The sequence below is a fragment of the Trachurus trachurus genome (assembly GCF_905171665.1).
Source record: "Trachurus trachurus genome assembly, chromosome: 3".
Taxonomy (NCBI): domain Eukaryota; kingdom Metazoa; phylum Chordata; class Actinopteri; order Carangiformes; family Carangidae; genus Trachurus; species Trachurus trachurus.
The window spans coordinates 21,798,932-21,818,071 of NC_139893.1; the positions used below are offsets into that span (position 1 = coordinate 21,798,932).

The 19,140-nt window shown below is 41.4% G+C and overlaps 3 protein-coding genes across 5 annotated transcripts in view; all 3 read right to left on the reverse strand.

The window, feature by feature from the left end:
- The window catches only part of LOC311002016 (AT-rich interactive domain-containing protein 3B), a 48,412-nt gene extending 44,319 nt beyond the window's left edge, over nucleotides 1-4,093 (reverse strand). Inside the window, exons 1-2 of one of the 3 annotated variants that reach the window (XM_083993211.1) lie at nucleotides 3,895-4,093; nucleotides 1,840-2,472 (exon numbers count right to left, since the gene is read on the reverse strand). In XM_083993211.1, the coding sequence (XP_083849337.1) occupies nucleotides 1,840-2,466 (627 nt within the window). In that variant the 5' untranslated portion in view covers nucleotides 2,467-2,472; nucleotides 3,895-4,093. Of the gene's footprint in view, nucleotides 1-1,839; nucleotides 2,473-3,581; nucleotides 3,682-3,748 lie in introns of those variants that run through there. The other 2 variants (XM_083993209.1, XM_083993210.1) reach the window with 2 other exon arrangements.
- An 810-nt stretch (nucleotides 4,094-4,903) lies between these two features.
- Nucleotides 4,904-12,774, reverse strand: fam219b (family with sequence similarity 219 member B). Its single transcript, XM_083995795.1, has 6 exons — nucleotides 12,580-12,774; nucleotides 12,000-12,108; nucleotides 9,347-9,440; nucleotides 9,157-9,234; nucleotides 8,636-8,687; nucleotides 4,904-7,521 (listed from the first exon to the last, which is right to left on the reverse strand). Exons 1-6 carry the CDS (start codon nucleotides 12,652-12,654, stop codon nucleotides 7,372-7,374), a joined length of 558 nt encoding a protein of 185 aa, XP_083851921.1. The 5' UTR covers nucleotides 12,655-12,774; the 3' UTR covers nucleotides 4,904-7,371.
- A 2,463-nt stretch (nucleotides 12,775-15,237) lies between these two features.
- cox5ab (cytochrome c oxidase subunit 5Ab) lies at nucleotides 15,238-17,740 on the reverse strand. The gene is made up of 5 exons (XM_083995666.1): nucleotides 17,590-17,740; nucleotides 16,190-16,306; nucleotides 15,894-16,015; nucleotides 15,553-15,675; nucleotides 15,238-15,370 (listed from the first exon to the last, which is right to left on the reverse strand). Exons 1-4 carry the CDS (start codon nucleotides 17,660-17,662, stop codon nucleotides 15,562-15,564), a joined length of 426 nt encoding a protein of 141 aa, XP_083851792.1. The 5' UTR covers nucleotides 17,663-17,740; the 3' UTR covers nucleotides 15,238-15,370; nucleotides 15,553-15,561.
- Between the last annotated feature and the right edge of the window lie 1,400 nt (nucleotides 17,741-19,140).

Here is a 19,140-nt window from a genome sequence, read left to right on the forward strand (position 1 = left end):
CAATTCTCATCCGACAATGCCTCCCCCAACCCCCAGGCTCAGCCCGCCTCTCCTGATAAAAGACGCCAGGCCACAGATAGGGCACTGGTCAGCTACAACTTTGCTGCTGTGATCTTCTGTTCTGACAACACTCACACAAAGCCCTGCCACCTAACAGAATAATACCACTCCTGACTCTCTTTCTGGCACCTCTGGAAACAATAAGCAGCCAATACAATACAGCAAAACTCACTCTCATACAATGTTCACATCCTGTGGAGTTTTCATGATGAAATCATGTAGCGTTAGCTAATCGACTCAAGCGGACCCACGTGAGAGCAGTGGCTCTGTTCGATTAACTATAATAACAAAAACACAACTACAACTGCTCTATCTCCCACCACCTTCATACACGGCCTTCCCTCAGCATCTCTGTCCTATTCGTCACTACCAAATGTCCATGTGCCAAAGCTAAATTAGGAAATGTTGTCCAGAGAAGCACCATTCAAAGACATCCGTCTTTAAATAGACAGTAATAAAATCCAGACACATGATAGTCCTGCACCCTCGGTGATCAAGCGCAGATATGTCCTCTGACACGGCCCACTCTTGTGCAACCAAGGCTTTTTATATCATCCACACAGGCAGCAGAGCTCTCTTTACCTTGCTATGTCCCGAGCTATGATGCTAAACCACATGTAGCTCGGCTTGGTTCCCAGTTGGCATTCCAGCGCTCTGTAACGCTGTGCTGCTGAGGCAATATTTACCTCCAAGAGAAAGTGCACTTGGCACACAGCCGAAAGTCTCGGGGTGGTGGGTTGGGGGTGGGGGGCTGAGCTGGGGGTGTGGTGGTGGTGGGTCGCTACTGTGTACTACATCCAACCTCCCCACCCACCCAAAATGCTCGTGCTGACCCGGCCAACCACCCACAGCCTCACAGCGGCAACCCTACGCTGCCTGACTCCGCTACCTGGAGCCGAGCCAAACCAGAGCCTGAGCAAAGTGCCAAGAGGGACAGAGAATGAGACACACACACACACACACACACACACACACACACACAGTCGAGTGCAGCAGGGGAGAGCTAGTGAGCGTGAACACATCGCGCCTCAGCCTGGCCCTCTGCCAGGACTCACTTAGGAGGATTTTTAGCCACAAAAGCCAATCAGCGGTCAACCCTCCACAGAGACTTGAAGTGTCTCACAAAGATACTGCCAGGGAGATTTGTCCCGGAGTCAAGATTAAGCAGTTCCTCACAGCAGGAGGATGGAGTGAGAAATCAAACCAAAACACTCAAAAGGGAGTGTGGTGAACAGGGAAAGTCTTACTCCTTTGCATCACAATAACTAGTAGTGTTTTCATGCAAATTCAAAAGGTTGAAATAGATTTTTTTTTTCCAAGATAAGGGGAGACTTGGAGTAGAAATGTACGGATCCCATATTTCCTTTCTGGGTCCAATACAGATACCACTGCATAAAAGACATGTTTTAGCAGCTGTTTACTACCAACTCTGTATGAATGTGATGTGGGCTCAGTTTGTAAAGGATGAACAAATGCAGTTATGAAAACTGTACATGTTATTAGGCTTGTTGACATTTTGCCAACAGCTAATGTCATACTATTTACTTTAGTATTATATTACTATGTACAGACAGCAGTTTCCAGTGCCAGGATAGCTCAACTTCCTCATAACAATGACCAAAACACATGCTGGATGGAGGGATCCTGGGTTAATACTCATTAAACCAAGACCGATCTTAAAAAGGACAGTGTTTTGAGGACTAGCTGGAAAAGACCAAAACAGGAACTTATGTAATAAGAAGGAAATTGTGTGGCAAGGAGCCAAAGCAGGGCACTAACCTGTCTGAAGTGATCTTCAAAGCCCCAGTCCGCCTGTCCATTAGGAGAGGTGGCAGAGTGAGGCCCCGCAGGAGACAGGCCCTCGTCAGGTTCCTGTTTCACTCTGATAGGTGGGGAAGCCGCCCGCTGGGGGGCCGAGGCCGAGTAACTGCCAAATGGACGGGCCGGGATGCGGGAGGCGCTCTGCTGCAAAGCGAGGGTCTGCTTGCGGAGGAACTCCAGACCGCTGGCGCTTCCCTCATCCTCATCACTGCCCTCGTCTCCTTCCATCATCTCATTGTCGTCGTCCTCGTCCCCAGAATCCCGACCTCTGTCCTCGTCGTCCTCTCTTTCTGAGTCCACACTGCTCTGATTGGAAACTCGTGGAGGCAACCCACCACCGGGGACACCTCCGGCCAGGCTTTTGCTCATGAAGCTGGCCCCAGACGCCCGGGCGGCTGCCAGGATGGCCTGCTGGGCAGCGACCTGCTGAGCATACATGATGTGGGCCTCTCGCAGCTTCCTCTCCTTGCGCTCCATTTCCAGTCGGGCCTGCTGTTGGCGCTGGAGTTGTTCCATCACCGCCTCCAGCTTCATCCCCCCTGTAGAGGTGCTCTGAGGAAAGGCCACACCAGGCTCCTGAGACATGCTGGGCTGTGGGAGACAGAGAGGGAGTCGCGGATGACCAACCATACACTGAAATCTAATTACTCCTTTTATCTCATTATACAGGATGAAACATGTGTGGGGCACGCACATGATTTTTTTTTTACTATGGACACAAAAAACCTTGATTTACACAAAAACTCACACTCAAATCAGATAATTCGAAAGATGTTCACTTCATACATCTTTACTGCCTCTGCATGCCATAGACTGATAAACAGGACAATCTGCAATAAATGTTGCAACAATATTTGCTCATACATACAGAGAAAATGTGCATACTACCTTGTAACCTTGGCTCTCAAAGTTCAAATTAAAACCCAAAGACGTAAGCACTTGTAAAAGCAGAAATAATGAAGCAGGAAAATTCATTAACTCTGTTTGTAACTTCTGTAAACACACTCAGTGGGAAGAGGCCATGTCAACCCTTTGCATAAAAAGCCCTAACCCAATCCAAAAGACCAACTTAAAGCTTTTAGGGTGTTTAAATAGACACAAGGATTTAAATATATAAAAGGTAAAATGTTGTTATTTTAAGTATCATGTTTAATTCTTACAATAGGATTGCAGTGAACAAAATCTTGTTTCACGTGAAAACGCCTTTAGCAAAGCACGGAGTGTATAAGTGGCCTCCACTGCTGTAACTATCATAAAATGGCCATCCATATTGCCAGTGTTGAAAACCGGACAGGAAGATAAACTGCTTCAAAACAGCCTGAAGCATAAACTTCAGTGTTAGCTAAATGAAAAGGGTAAACTGACCTCCAGACAATTTAATAAAGCAAACAACCACCAAAGTAAAAAAAACAAAACAAAACAAAAAAAACAGAAAAGAAGAAAAAAACAGTACACACAACAAAAACTCGGTTTAAAAGTGAACAGAAATATACACCTTTTCCGCATTTGGCTAGCTGCCACATCCTCAAAATACGTGGATAAGGTCTGCGTGGCTTAAATAGGTTTTTTTAGGACAAGTGTGTCGCACAAACAAACAAAACCAGCCATATTAATGTAATTCACTTTGTAGACGTATGTTACAGTGTTGTTGTAAGATTGTAAAAATAAAAAATAAATAAACTTAAAAGGCATTAACCTACCATAAGGTCAAATTAGCTCTGAAAGCTTCGTCTTCTCTCCCCCTTTAGTAAAACGTTAAGCTGGCTGTAACTCTCTCCCGGGGCAAACTGCCTCTTTTCACCGGCTTTTCTAGCTCGTTCACGGGTCACATAAATGTAAAGGGACGCCAAGCAGGACCGCGACTCACCATTTGTGCCTTACTACTGCTTGAATTGTCCACCATCCCTCCTTCCTTGGGCTTTATCCTCCTTCTTCCCTCGTTTCTGGCACTCGTTCAAACACTTGTAAACACACACACACATACACACGGGGGGAGAAATACTGTGCACGCACCGCAGACTGTGACTGATCCCACGAGCGGAAAGCCTCCGTTTGGTTTTTTTTTTTTTTTTGCTTTCTTTCTGGGTGTTTTTTCTTGCTGTCTTCTGGACGACCTCTCCCAAAACAACGTGGATATGTTTCTCTCTGTCACTCCCCAGTTATTTTCGTGATTTTCTTCTTTAATAGAAAAGGGGGCCGACAGGAAAATGGCCCGATCTCATATCTCGGAAAGCGCTGAGGTAACTCCCTTCAGTCGTTTTTTTTTTCTCCCCTTCAATTGACACCCCCCGCATGGCGCACAGCAGCTATAGGCCCGCCCAGCTACAGCAACAAGTCCCACAACCTTTACAGTTTCATCACATTCTGTATATATTAGTAATTGAGTCGTTGTTTCCCCCCTTTAATTGATGCATTTATTATTACTGTAGCTATGAGGAGCCGCCCACCCCCACGTCATTAAGCAAAAGTCTGCATAACTTTAATTTCAAACTTGCTACATAACGCCACATTTGTCAGTGCATACATTCAACTACATATTTATAATTTCTATAGGTGCTATCAGGGTTTTACATTTGGGATCCGTATTATTATTATTATCATTATTATTATTATCAAATTTACTTTGAAATGTTAACATACAAACAGTGACCTCTCACCAAGTATTGCAAAAGCGTCTTTATTTGATTACTGCATGACTTAAAACTGGTTATGATGCAATGTTTACATGAAATACTACAAAACCCTCAGGGGACGCCCAGTAGGTTTTGCATTGAGGATGCAGCGTAGCTTCATGCTGCCCCCTACAGGCATCAACTAACGTGTTCATATTAGTGACCACATGTATACAACTCGTTTTCAATAAAGCTTCGTTCACATAATGATCTCTATGCACAGACATAAAAGAAAATTATGCTTACATAAAACATCACACACTAGAGTGTAGATAACTGAGTTTTATTTAATAATGTAAACCAACACAGTACAATCAAATAAAAAACATTAGTTTTTGCTGTCATAAAATAACAATTTAAGTTATTGCATTTAGCACTCAGTAACACTATATATCATCACAATGTTGTATAACAAGCAGATTGTCCCAGTTGTTGCATAGTACAAGTGAGTCAAGTGTACTTGCTACTGACCACTGGTGTTGAGTGCAATATTTCTGTACATTAAAAACACCGTGCAGATCCAGGGCCGGGGGTCGATACACTTTAAATGCGGCTCTTACTCTTAAAGCAGCTCACACTTGTATCAAGTGACTCACACTTAGCGTAAGAATCAGAATCAGCTTTTATTCCTACATCACTCACATTGTAGCCATGGAGTGCTGGGTTGTGTACATTGCTAATGTTATTAATGTAACATTTTCAACAAGTATTTTAATTGCCAAGGTTTTCACAAAAATCCACTTCTGTGAATTTAATCCAAGTCTGTCAAGGACAAATTTTGCTTTTCTTGTCCAACACGTCAACACTTCCTCGAGTCCTCGACCTCCTTCACCTCCTATACTATGAGAAGTAACAATGTGGCCGACAGGTTAAGTACAACATGGGCCACACATGTTTCCTGACATTAAAACCTCTATGCACTTGACTTTATTTTCATTTGATAAATTTATGTGGAAAAAAGGCAAATTACTCTAGTTGCACACCCACACATACACACACAAAAACAAGTCTCCTGAGTAAGTGATTGCCGTCACTTGCTCTGATATATAATTTTTTTTTGTTAATGCACATGTTTTAAAATAGACATCATTAATAGTAAAATATGACCCGGACTGCAACATGAGTGAACAGATGTTTCTTCTGTTTTTAAGTGAAAAAAATAATATACATTTCTTTCTTTTTTTTCATACATTAACAATAGCATTTTCAGCAAACCTGTCTGTTGTGCAAGACACAAAAAGAGACACACAACAACACAGAGAGAAAAGAACAGGAACTAATAATGCATGTAGTGTGACATCTGAGAAGCCTAATAGCTGACAAACTGAATGCAAAGCTGGTTTACTGACAATTTCGTGCAACAGCTGTTCTCACTGTCCCCAAATAATGTATAAAAAATATTAATAAATAATGAATGATGAGACTTATCTGTGCTCTATACACACACACTGTTATGTTAAAGATGAGACAACCTTTCTAAGATTTATATGAGATCCTCGGTAGAGTTCAAGCTACAAATCAACCTTTGCCCAAAACAAAACAGAAACAACAACAAAAGAGACAATTCTAAAAGTAACCTATTTTTGATTCTTTTCATTTGTGACAAATTAACTAAACATACAGTACATACATATATCTAACCACATTCCCAAATGTCAGAAGATGACAGTATGGGTTATGCAGAACTCCCCAAGATATTTAGTTTCTGTGCCGACTAGCTTTTTTTTTTGTAGCAGCATTTTAAAAAGTGACAGGTGTTGATTTCTGGAATTAAACTTATTTATACAACACAGACACTGTCATATCCAATCTAATCAAACATCAGAGTTTCTATCAAAGTACTTCAGTAACTCATCTGCTGACATATTGTGCCATGTATGACATTTGGTAAGAATAATAAGCATTACTCTTTATAACAGCGATAAGACCGCTTTTTGTATGAGCGAGTCCTTCTTGGTACGTAGCATAACTGAGTTAAATGTAACGAGCTCTTTGTGTCTAAGACGCAACATATGGAGCCAGAAGAAAATAATCCTGGCCATGGATTATCTTCTACCCTTGTATAAAAGGTTTTTGAAATCACCACAGAGACAAAAACAAATAATTATCATCATATATGAGCAATAAAGAAAAGAAACGGCAACGCTACTCGTCCTATTTTAGAGTGTCCTGCTTAGTTTTGAAATATCAATAATGTTATATTTTCCCCAAGAGGTGGCCCTGTCAGTTTGGAATAAAATGTATTTTTTGAGGAGTAACAGTGTAAAAAAAAAAGGCTTTATGCAACAGTAGTCATGGAATGTAAATGTTCAAGTGAAGTGCCTTCATACAACGGTTGATTAATAAGAAAAAAGGAAATCAACAGGAACATTGAAACACATTACATTACACCGTAGTATGTGTATGAATGTCGTGCTTAGAGGCTTGCAGACCCGTTTACCAGACAGTAACCAGCTCTCCACTGGGTCGACATGGACACAACCCAAATGACAAATTAATTTCCCACTCAGTTTGAAGCAGTGGCATAGTTAGTGTTTCCTGTAGTTCTATAAAAAAAGAGAAATAAAAAAATAGTCAAGCTTTGGGGTCACAGTGGATAAGGCTTGTTCTTACGTCCTTCTGCGTCTTCTTGTGGGGTGAGCGATCTCGGTGCATGCGGTCCTGCGTGAGCAGGAGTTTGGCTTCGAGGCTGGAAGTCCTTAGGCAGCGCAGCAGTCAAGCTGGGATAAAAAGAAGAAGGCCTCAGGCACCGGTGACAAAAGTCAGCGACAACAACTGGAGCCAAGCCTTTGTAAGGTTCGAGTCAATGGCACCAGCATCACTGCATGGAGCAGGACGGGCCCTCGGAGCAGCAGCACACCGAGGAGCCCATGGCTTTGGGCGGAATCAGGTCCAGGTCCTCGTCGTCGGGGATCTCGTCCAGACGGTAGCCGTCCTGAAGCAGCTGCCTGCTTAGATCAGGATGGACCTGGAGAGCACAGAGAGGAAGCTGAGGAACACGCTCGTCATGGAGCAGCGGGGCTAAACCTCCGTTTATAGCGATCTCTTCATACCCATGAGTTGGCGTCTCTATTGTTATCAACCAAAGTACATATGAGAGTTGTGTGGTCTCTGTCTGTCTTTTACTGTATTTTTATATTTCTCAGTGTTTCATCTGATCTTATGATTTTCTTATTGCTTTTTTATGCTTTTAATTTATTGTATTTTCAATTTCAATTTCTTTATTTTACTATAAAGTGGATTGGATTGGATACATGAGTAGCCACTGTTACTGGAAAACTTTTAAATATCATTGCACATTATAGATTAGGTTATTTAATTTGTACCTGCAGTTACAAGTGTCTCTTGGGTGATGTGAAAATTCTACAACTACTTACAAAACCAGACAAGACTGATTTTAAGCTCTGCAAACACCTCTGGCTACATATCTGAGGTCAGGACAGGCCTGAGGCTCAACAACAGCACAAAAACAAAACACATCATTTGCTCTCACATGTCACCACAAAGGCACTCCAGACAGACAGACAGACAGACAGATCTCTCTCTTATGTCAGGCTGCTCTAAAAGGAAATGTGCAAAGTTAATAAATAAAATATAAAAGGAAATATATGATAAAACTGCAAATTTACTGACAAATAAAAGCCAGATCTGGATGTTTAATGTGCAGTTTCAATCACTTTTATTCAGACCAAAGTTGTTTTGATTATGGTTCCTTTTAACCTATTTACAGTTCAGCAAATATGCATTGTTTACTGACACGTCCATTCTCCAAAAACTGCTCATATCATTTGCCAGTTTTTCTTTGTATACGGAGTAGTAAACACCTGCACAGTCAAGGCTTTATGAGATGAAGGGCAAGGCTTTAAACCTCCAGCTGGGTGTGCTGGCCTGACAAGCCAAGCTAAGTGTTTGTGAAAGATTGAACAGAGCTCTGATAATGCCATCATTTTTCTTTGACCTTTAACAGAGATGTGACAGTGGAAAAACAAGTGTTTTCTCACCCACGCAGCAGAAGTCGTAGAGCAAGTTCCACTGTGTGATAACCGAGATTATGAGAGAAATCTGAAGAATGGACAACTCACCTCAGCTGAAGAGTATCCTGAGGAATACTGCTCAAAATCGATCTCTTCGTCACTGTAAAGACAAGCAGGACAGGTTCTGTCATTCTGATGTCCGTAACTTAAGCGTTTCAACTGAAAAACTTGTTATGAAGGGCGACACTGGGGGTGAGGGGCTTAAACTGTAACTAGACAAAAGCATAGATAACATGATGGTTAAGTCTAATTGTAAAATGGTGAGTTAAGATTAACATGCTACATGTGACTCCTTAAATCTGTAATTTCACATGTAACACTAGAAATTAAGTTTGTTTGTGCTTGTGCACGCAAACATCTACACAAATAAACCTATAAATAAGTGATCATTTAAAAATAATTCAGATTTTTTGGAAAAGTAAGGAAACTTTTGTGGCTGTTGAGGACATATCTGTCAGATGTGTACGCTAGTGAGAATAACACCACGTGTGCAGATTTTCACAACAAACAACGGCACTTTTTCCTTGGCAGCCACTGACAGTGAGCAAAGTTTGTCAGTATAACTTTACCTGTCTGAGTCCAGTGCGACCAAAGTGTCCTCAGCATGCTGGCTCAAAGCAGCATAGCCCTTGTTATACTTCACCGTCCTAAAAAGGAGATAAGGAGATTGTAAAAATTGCTCAAGACTAACATCTCTCTGACGTCATAAAAAATAGCTTCCTATTTCCTCATCATCATCATCATCATCTGTTCCCTCACCTCTTGGGCCCTTGTCTGGGCTGATGCATCACTGGAAGCCCTGGTGAGAGAGCTTTCTTCTTCAGCGCTTTTCTCGCCATCTCCCTGTGTTTCTCTGTGGGGATCAGAATTAGAGACTTGTTTGTGTGTGTGTTGACAAGGACTGACAGTATGGTGGTCCAGGCAAAGGTTTGTTGTCCTAGTAACACCATAACTTTGTTCTATCTGAGAATCGGCTGGATTACTCCAGTCCATCCAAAAAGTAGGAGACCCATAACCCTTGACATTCAGTATGTCAGCCCAACCCTGCCTTTATGAAGACCTGTATGGTTAAAGCCTCAGACTATCTCCCCAAGGAACATCACTGAAATGTGTTGATGCGGGAATGAAAATAACTCTCAACTTACAGTGGGACTGAAGATTTATGACACGTATAACTCACATTCTCAGCAAGCAGAACAAGTTCTTCTTTGTAAAAGACATCGCCATGACATGTTTGACACTTAAACTCAATTTATGAAGATGTTTGTTTGATCTCTATGCTGCACTGGGTACCCTCAAGTCTCATGTGCTTTTTTAACACATACACATGTTGTTTTGCTGTTCAACTCTCATGACCCAGCACACCTGAGCATCAACAAAAATATGTTTGCTATAACTGTCCTGTCATTTTCCACTTGTAAGAGAGTTTAAAAAGGTTGGAGCAGGTTGATTTCCTCAACTTGAATAAATGTAATACTCCTCAGCCAACAACAGAATCTGTATCACTGGATGGAACAAGTCTTTAGACGTGTATGGATCAGAAATTGAACCCAGGGGCGGTGTTTAGCCCAGGGGCGGTGTTTAGCTCAGTTGGTAGAGCACCCGCCCTTTGTTGTGAGGCTATAGTCCTCACTGCAGGTTCGAATCCCGTGCCGAGTGGCCCTATCCTGCGTGTCATTCCGCCCCCCTCTGCCTCCCATTTCCTGTCTCTCCCTCTCAACTGTACTGTCCATTAAAGGCCAAAAAGCCCCAAAAATATATTTAAAAAAAAGAAAAGAAATTGAACCCAGACTGTGGAACTGGAGGTTATAGAGCGGAGACGGAGTATGTGGAAATGTAATTGTAATTGAGTGTAATAGTTCAAAGCGGGTGTAACAGATAGCTAACAGATATTAATACAAAGCATCTGTAATGTTTCAGGAGTTCAGAGGATGAACACAGTTCCACTACACATACGCTTTCTCTTTCCTCATTTACTGCATGTGAACATATTTAAAACAAAGGGGTCTGTGAAGTATGTCACATGTCTAAATGCAATGCGTTTCTTGGGCCTCACATGACGGATCAACTCTGCATTGATTTCCCACACACACAGAAGTTCAACATCACCTCCTCTCTGGGAGGACAGCCTGCTTTGTAGATGCTCAGAGTCAGAGGTGTCATGACAGAAATAGGCACCTCGACAGCTCCACATGTAACCATGTTCCTGTTCAGACCTTATATCACTGATCTATATGCAAATAGTGTCAATGGGCCAAGTTTTACCACTAGGTGTCACACTTGACTCAACAGACGCTCCTGAGTGAACCATAATAAAACTGAAGAAAGGTCATGAATGTGAGCATTGTGACTCCAGTCCACTTGGTGGTGATAATGCATCTCTAAGACTGCTTTTCAACCAACAGCAAAATTTGATCTACTTCATGCTGCTGGCTTTGGCTTGCCAGTAAAGTGCAATGCAGCCCATCAGATACTAGTAACTTAATTAGGCCATTCAAAAACAGACATAATGGTATTTTAATCAGTTTTATTGCTTATTAGTATTTGCAATACAAGCTGGATTTGATATAGGCCCCTCAACGTCTTACAGAGTTGGTCATAAAAAGACCTACCAGTATTTATAGTTAACTGTCACAATAATACATTTTTTGTTGTTTATCCAGTCATGTACTGTTGGGTCATTGTACAAATATATATTGAGTGTTCTCCATTTATTGGTCAATCTATTAATGTTGTTGGCTGTATTTGTTATTTTTGAGGTTTACTTCCTCTTCATATGTCTGATTTTGTATGCATCAACCAATCAACGGAGAAAAAACCCTTCTCATCATCTCCTTTGCTCCGTGCATGGGTGTAAGGGATTGGCCTCGCATCCACGGGTTAGGGTTAGCAGAACTAATTAGACAACAATAACAGAAAACATCAGTAGATCAGATCAGTAGGGTTTGTGTTCACACATCTACAAAATGTTGCCATGTGTGGCCTGGACCACCTCTGAATGTGGTTTGAGTGATCAGGCCTAAATAAATTCTCAATACAACCTGAGTGCGCTCACACCTGTGGCTACATATAGATGTCCACTTGTGATTAGATCGACCAAGATGCATAATAACACCATGTTTGAACAGGGGCCGGCCGACATACTGGAGCTTTGAAAGAGGGAGGTGAATGACATTATGAAGAGCTCACTGCAAGTCAAGATAACACCATCAGAGTCCATTAGAGTCATATTACTCAGGCTGTAGCCTACTGAATGTGTACTCAGTTCAAAGCTGTCCCACTTTGCACTTGTATTTAACAACACACAGCTAGACTCATGAAAACAATTATGAAATGACATCTGATCTGCAGACTTTGAATCATAATGACCGGTCCACATCATCAGTTATTATGAGTCAAGAGAAACACTTACGTAGTTTGAGGTGGATGGCTGGAGCTCTGGACATGATGTAAGGTCCTCTTTTCTCCACAGGCCTGATGCCTCCATCAGTAATCTTAGGTCTTGTGCCACTGCTAGGGCCCTGGCATGGCAAAAACGAGAGAGACATTTGTTGCTCACTGAATGGACTTGAAATGTAAAAGACAAACTGTGTTGTGCGTGTTTTAAATGAACTCTAACATGAACAACGTGTTTGATTCATAATGTTTAATCTGTCTTAGAGTCAGTTTACGTCTGTGTCCGATGATAAAGGACAAACTTTGAGCTAAAAACACATGATCTGAAAAAAACACTCTCCATGAAATTTCCCATCAACCCCTTCGGTTATGAGGAAGAGAAAATCAATTTAGTGCGTTTCAAGCATACCGAGGCATGTAAAGTCGACATTATTTACGGTCAAACTTTGTACCGTCGGTACGTTTACCCTGTCGAAAATAATCTTAAGGACATGTCTCATCTTAGAGAGCTGTCAGACTCAGAAACCACAGCCTGGCCTCACTCTCTCTGTTTACAGGCTACAGCGTTAGCAGCGGGCTAAGTTAGCTGACATTACCGACACAACTTGTGGCTGCGGCTGCGCCTCCAGCAGCGAGTCCTTCTCCGGCTCCTCCAGGATGTCGTTCATCATCGTGGCGGACAAGATGTCACACTCTGCCCCCCCGCAGCACGGCCATGACGACGGACAGGTGTCCCACCGGTCAGGGACAGGGACTTGTTGTTGTTCCTCGGCAGCAGCAGGGAGGAGGGAGGTTTCTTTTTCTTTAGGGGGGCTCCTCTCTTCTTCTTTAGAGCGTGTACTCGTCTGCTTCCTCTTCGCTGGGGTTAATGGCGGTGGATATTATGTCAACAAAGTTGCATTACCGCCACCAACTGGACTGCAGGTCAAAGTAGATAGATAGATGTTCACTGTTTTTGAATTTTATTTTTGTTTTTTCAGACTCGTGTGTTACAGTTTTTTGTTAAACAATGCACATCTTACTGTGCTTGTTTTATATAATGCGTAGTTGAGTTTATTATTTTCTCTTAATCATACAAACACTGCTTTCTTCTCATCTGCTATATTATCTGTCCTATACATTTCCCATAGCTGTTGTCTGCTGCTGCAAGCCTGTACATTTCCCCACTGTAGGATTATCTCATTTTATTCTCTTCCCCGTTTCTTGTCTCTTTCCTACATCCTAACACCAGTATTTACCATTATAAACTGTAAACTCTTTTCTATAAACTGTAAACTGTTTTCTTGTCTGTAACGACATCTATTGCACGTCTGTCCGTCCTGGGTGAGGGATCCCTCCTCTGTTGCTCACCCTGAGGTTTCTCCGATTTTTCCCTGTTAAAAGGGTTTTCCATGGGGTTTTTCCTCAGTCGATGTGAGGGTCTAAGGACAGGATGTTGTTACGATGCCATGTAAAGCCCTTTGAGACAAACTGTTTGTAAAAACGGGCTATACAAATAAAATTGCCTTGCCTTGCCTTGCCTGCCCTTAATAAGAATCAGGTTTATTGGCCAAATATGTTGGGAATTGACTCGGGTTTGCATAGCTCCTACTCACATTAGGCATACAACACCTGAACAATAACTTAATAATAATAAAAAATAAGTAAAAAATACATTTTATTTTTTATTTAACCTTTATTTACCCAGGCAAGCAAATTACAGTCACGTGTAGTGCAAATAGACAATGAGGTAGTGCTATGAAAATAATTAATAAATGCTGCAGCTGGATAGATATTTGTATGAGTTATGAGCCATTCAAAATATGCATATGTCCTGATGAATATCTTGACTTGAGCCATCAGGCTTTCCTTAATGGGACATATGGGTCTACTTGCTTTATTCTGAGAAACCCCTAGGTAGCTTCCTTCCCGTTTCCTCCCCCCTCAATCTATAGCAAGGCCATTTCTATTACCAATAACTCTTATGTATATTGGCATGTGATCTGTCAGACCCATAGCCTACATAGGCTACAGCATTTCCTGTACAACTTCATCAGGATTTTAGAAACTGTCAGAAAAATGCTGATGAGAGTAGTCTTCGGTTATGTATCATATTGGAGGTTGCTCTGGTCTAGCCTTCAATTCTTACTGTATCCTGAGATATTTGGCAAGGCCAGTAACTGTGGATGAATGGAAAGAAGTGAATCTGTGTGTCTGTAGTGGAATTGGAGAAACCCTTGATATTTTGTCATTCACCTGTCCATCCCAAAACATGTGAGATTTGTCTGTTCCAAGCCGTCTGATAAAACACCTTTGGCATGATGTTAATCATGACTGACCAAGTTACATAACTGTCTTACTTCTACCTGTATCACTAATACAGGAGAAGTTTTGAATGATCCAGATTATCAGTGTCTGAGGTGTACTATAATACATCTAACTTCTTGGGATCTGAGTGTGCACAATACAATGGACAGCTGCGCGCACACACACACACACACACACACACACACACACACACACACACACACACACACACACACACACACACACACACACACACACACACAGTGTGTAAGTGAATATCCTGTTATCAGCTCTGTCCTGGCATTCAATGGAAAAGTACTGTCATTATACAGAAACACCTTCGAAAAAGCAAGATTTTGGATTCAGAGAAATGTTAGGAACACACTCATGGCAATTTTCCACTGAGTGTAAAATGTATTATGAAATACTGTAGTTATTTGTCTTGCGTAGCTGCAACATTGTCAGTGTCAGCCTCACCTTTCAACCTTCTATGCTTCCACCCTATCAAGTCAGCACAATGTTGGACAACAGGTGCACATGAGACCCACAAGTAGACGAGCCAAACATTTCTACCAGAGGACAGTGAAAGATTCAGGTGGGACAGAGAGAAAGGGACGGCAATTGTCAACCTCGCTGTTTTGTAGCGCAGGTTGCTATTGTGATTTTCATTGTGTGAGCGTTCACAACACAAATACTACTGTTTTGAGTCAGGGAATCTAGGTTGAAGTGGCCATGGTTTGTTTATAGTCTTTAACTGCCTACACACAGACAGTACATGCACATATTTAGACTTGAAGCAAACGTGCAACTAACGGCATCAACAATGGCTCCATTCTATTTAGGTAGCCGTGTCAGCCATGCCAGTGTAGACAAATAAGACTGAATGCATCAGTAACTAAACCTATCATGATATTAGATAATATAATATTCAATTATTTGCCAGTAAAAGAAAAAGAGACTAATACTCATTCTTCGATTATTGGTTTTCTTTATTAGGTCCACCATTTTGTACACAACAGGACAGCATGGATTTAATCAACAATATAGACATTTTTGACAGGAGAGAATCGGGAGAGTTCATCTCTTTATACATCAAAAGACCTGAGGATGGAGAGAGAAGAAGAACATTTCAGCTGCAAGCAAGTAATGCACAGTATTGCTCATTATCTACTGTACAGTCAGTATAAACATGCAGGGTGTGAAGCAGCTCTGGACAGTACATCAGTATATCTATCCCCCTGCAGAGTGACATGTAGGAGGAGTGTGGCGCTGTGCAGTCTCACCTCGACAGTCTATAACTTGTCAATGCCTAGCTCTTCTGGTGTTGAGATGCCGAGTTCTGTCAGGGTGGGCTTCAGTTCTTGGATCACATAGGGATAGATGTCTTTGCGGGGGCCTGCTTTTTCCTGCAAAACACAACATTCACCAACAAATGAGGAGGATTTTTCACCAGCAATACCCAATGAGCATAGTTGGCACCCAGTGTAATTAACAGTTTCTCCATAATCTGTCTCCATAACTGTTGCAATTGATTTTGTTTATCATCATCTTTATTTTCTCCTTTTCTTTTGGCAAAAACTACATAATAAGTTCAACAAAGACGTTATAGCATAGTGTGACTGACCTTGATAGCCTCAAGGATGCGGATGGCGCTGGCCAGGTCGTTCAGTCTCCGACAAGCTCTTAGTGCTGAATCCAGGATCTTGGGCTCAGGTACCAAGTCATACCCAATCAGGGTGTTCATGCCTTAAGGTTGAAATGATTGGAAAACACAAAATTACTTCACAGAAGCAGCAGTGTAATAACAAAAAAATATATATATTGGAAACCTGAACCAAAAAAAAAGGGGGTCAAACCGAGGAAATGGCACGACGGGGCCTTGTCGTCAGAAAATGAAAAACATTAACTGTGAACATTCACCTTTCCTCAGTTCCCAGGCATCGATGTCAGGCTTGCTAAAGTAAGTGACCCAACGAGCGTCAAACTCCTCGTCTGTCTCCACCTTGCCGTGAGAGTAACATCTGGAGGCCAATGGAGCTGAAACACATGAGGGAGAAATGATTTACCAGTCTAGAATTGGAAAAAAAACAATTTACACCATTACACATTCAAGCGTATATGAATGCAAATATGACATTTAATTTAGTGGCAATTACGGGTACATCATTGTCTCTGCTACAGACGCATTTCACCGCATGCTTAAGTGCTGAGGTTTAGAGGTTTTCAGACAAAAAAATAAGAGTGAAAACTTTGAATGACAGATCGAGATTAACAGAAGTGACAATCACATAAAGGTTTATGACCATGACATGCCATGCCCATAGTGTATTTGGCTGTGATGGCATCACATCACATGGCAAAACCAATGTGGTTACATTGTACACATAGGTTGCATATGAGTCAGTTAGCATGCATCATGGGGCAACACTAACATTAAATATCAAACAGAGAGTATGTATTTGTTGACACCTTTACAATAGTGATTATTTGGCATTGACATAATATCAGGTACATCTACAACCACCAGAATGGCTGATGGGTCTGCAAGTCACATTTGTAAATATGTAACATACAAGCGTATAAAGTTGTGTTTGTGTGTTAGATTGGTTTCAGTTTCATTAAATAAACAGTGTACTTCGTCATGAGACGTTCACAACAGGTTCAGAACAGCATATCCAAATTAATTTAATCTCGTGTCAAAACTTCACGTTGTTTCTAATAGCACACCTTATGCACATATTGTTTTTAGACACTAAAGATATAAGTTAGATATTTAGACGCTAACTTGACCTGAATGCAGGGTGTCACTCTCTGCACGTATACCAATGACCTGACCGGGGCATTTCAGGACACAGAGTGTGGGAATGTAAGTAAGTTACAAACAAAATTATTAAAAACTCCTATTGTTATCTGTGTATTAATTCTACACATGCCAGGTGAAAATCCCATAATTCACATGATTCAAACTAGATATTTCAACGTGTTGGTATCATCTGCGCATAAACTGCGGCCACTGACTCTCTTGAATCATACACGGAGGGTCATGACAAGGTCGTGACTTTATTTTTAACTAAATATAATCCGCGCCTCTTCAGGTAAAATCGTCCATGAAATATAATTGTGAAAGAAGATGTTGATTTCAAGCCCACACAAAGAGCTACTCACAAAAATCATTCAATGTCACCCCGCGTTAGCTTCTACTCCCCTACACACAGCCGGAGCTAAGCTAGCCGGCTAAACCGGGCGAAATGAATTTGGTGTAATTCATCACAGAGACTTTTTACTTTCACGGCCGGAAGGAGGGCGACAGACAGTCCTACCTGAGTAGCAGGGTCGGGACCGAGCCAGGCCCCGGGCCCCTGTGGCTGACAGTCGGAAGACGGCTCGGAACATGGTACCGCGGCGGATGCTAACCGTCCCTTACACTAGAGAGGGCGACTCTGGACGGAGAAGCACGAAGAGGGAGACGACAGTCACGTGACTGACGGAAAGAGCCGAAGCCCCTTACGTTCCAGCAGCTGATTGGTGCGTTTCTAGACCACACTCATCAATACACGAGCCATTTTAAAAATAGTTTTTAATATTTTTTTCCCCTTTCATTTCATTCATCATCAGCACCTATAGAGTTTTTGAGATGAATATCATAACCACACTACCAGTTATTAATTGATTGTTGCCATATATTTAGCGTATCTAAGACTAATATATTTATTATATATTATATTATTATTATATTATAATAACAGTTTTTCTACTTCACTTACCAAAATTCAAGGCAGCCAAGATAAAATATATATATATATATCCTCACTTCTCTCAAGCTTCATCTACTCTTCATGATGAGTATCTTGAACTTATAATTATTTGTAAACTTGGTGGAATGTCCCTTTAGTTGGATCAGGTAGTTGAGCTATCATCTATCGCCAGCAGAGGGAACTCTTGGTCTGACAGATTCAGTCCACCACAAAGTAAAGCAAGTTTAGCCTATATGTTTACTGTAATAGGTATGATCCAATACAAATTACTTTTATAAGTGGATATGAGAGGAACTGACAAATCCCAAAACAGGAAATCTCCTTTTTAAGGGAAAAATCTATTTATAGCCTATTCATTTATCCACAAACAGTCATTATGCAAGATTTCCCACTGTTGATTTCATTGGATGGATTTTATTTGACTCTGTGCATATGCGCAAACAGGAAATATATCTACAGCAAACATAATGGATGTAACCAAGGTATAACCCTGTGCTGTATATCTGTTGTTGATTCAACTTTGTGTGTGTGTGTGAGTGTATGCTCCTCGTGACGTGGTAAACTCTAATCCGCCCTAAGCCCGTGGCACCACAGTATCCATTAGTGTAATATGCTGCTACACATCTTTCCTTCTCTGTCTCTGCCTGTCTCACTTTCTCTGTCTTGTATTTCCCCCCATGCCTGTTACACACTATATCATGAAACAGTGTGTTGACAGTATATTTTAGATCCTTAGTTCAAGTATCAGTGTTTTAAAGTAGTAGTTAGGGATAAGCTGACCTGATCTCTGACCTCACTGTGAACCAGCACAGGAAACCAAAAACACATTTTCCTCAATTGGATTAAAACTGTATAACACTGTAACATAACATTTACTTTCCCTTGTGAATTGTAAAGTTATTACTGTAGTAACACGGCCAGCAAAAAAAAGTGGCGTTGAAGCTTGTGACTTTTTATTTTTCCGGTGTAAATCTCTAGGTCATGTGACATGTGCGTGGAAGATAAAGACTCAAAGAACAACTGTCACTCATCAGTCAGTGAAGGAGTTCACTGTTAACTCAACAGTAAAATGAATCACTTTCAACAAAAAATAGAAAATTATACATAACACAAGAC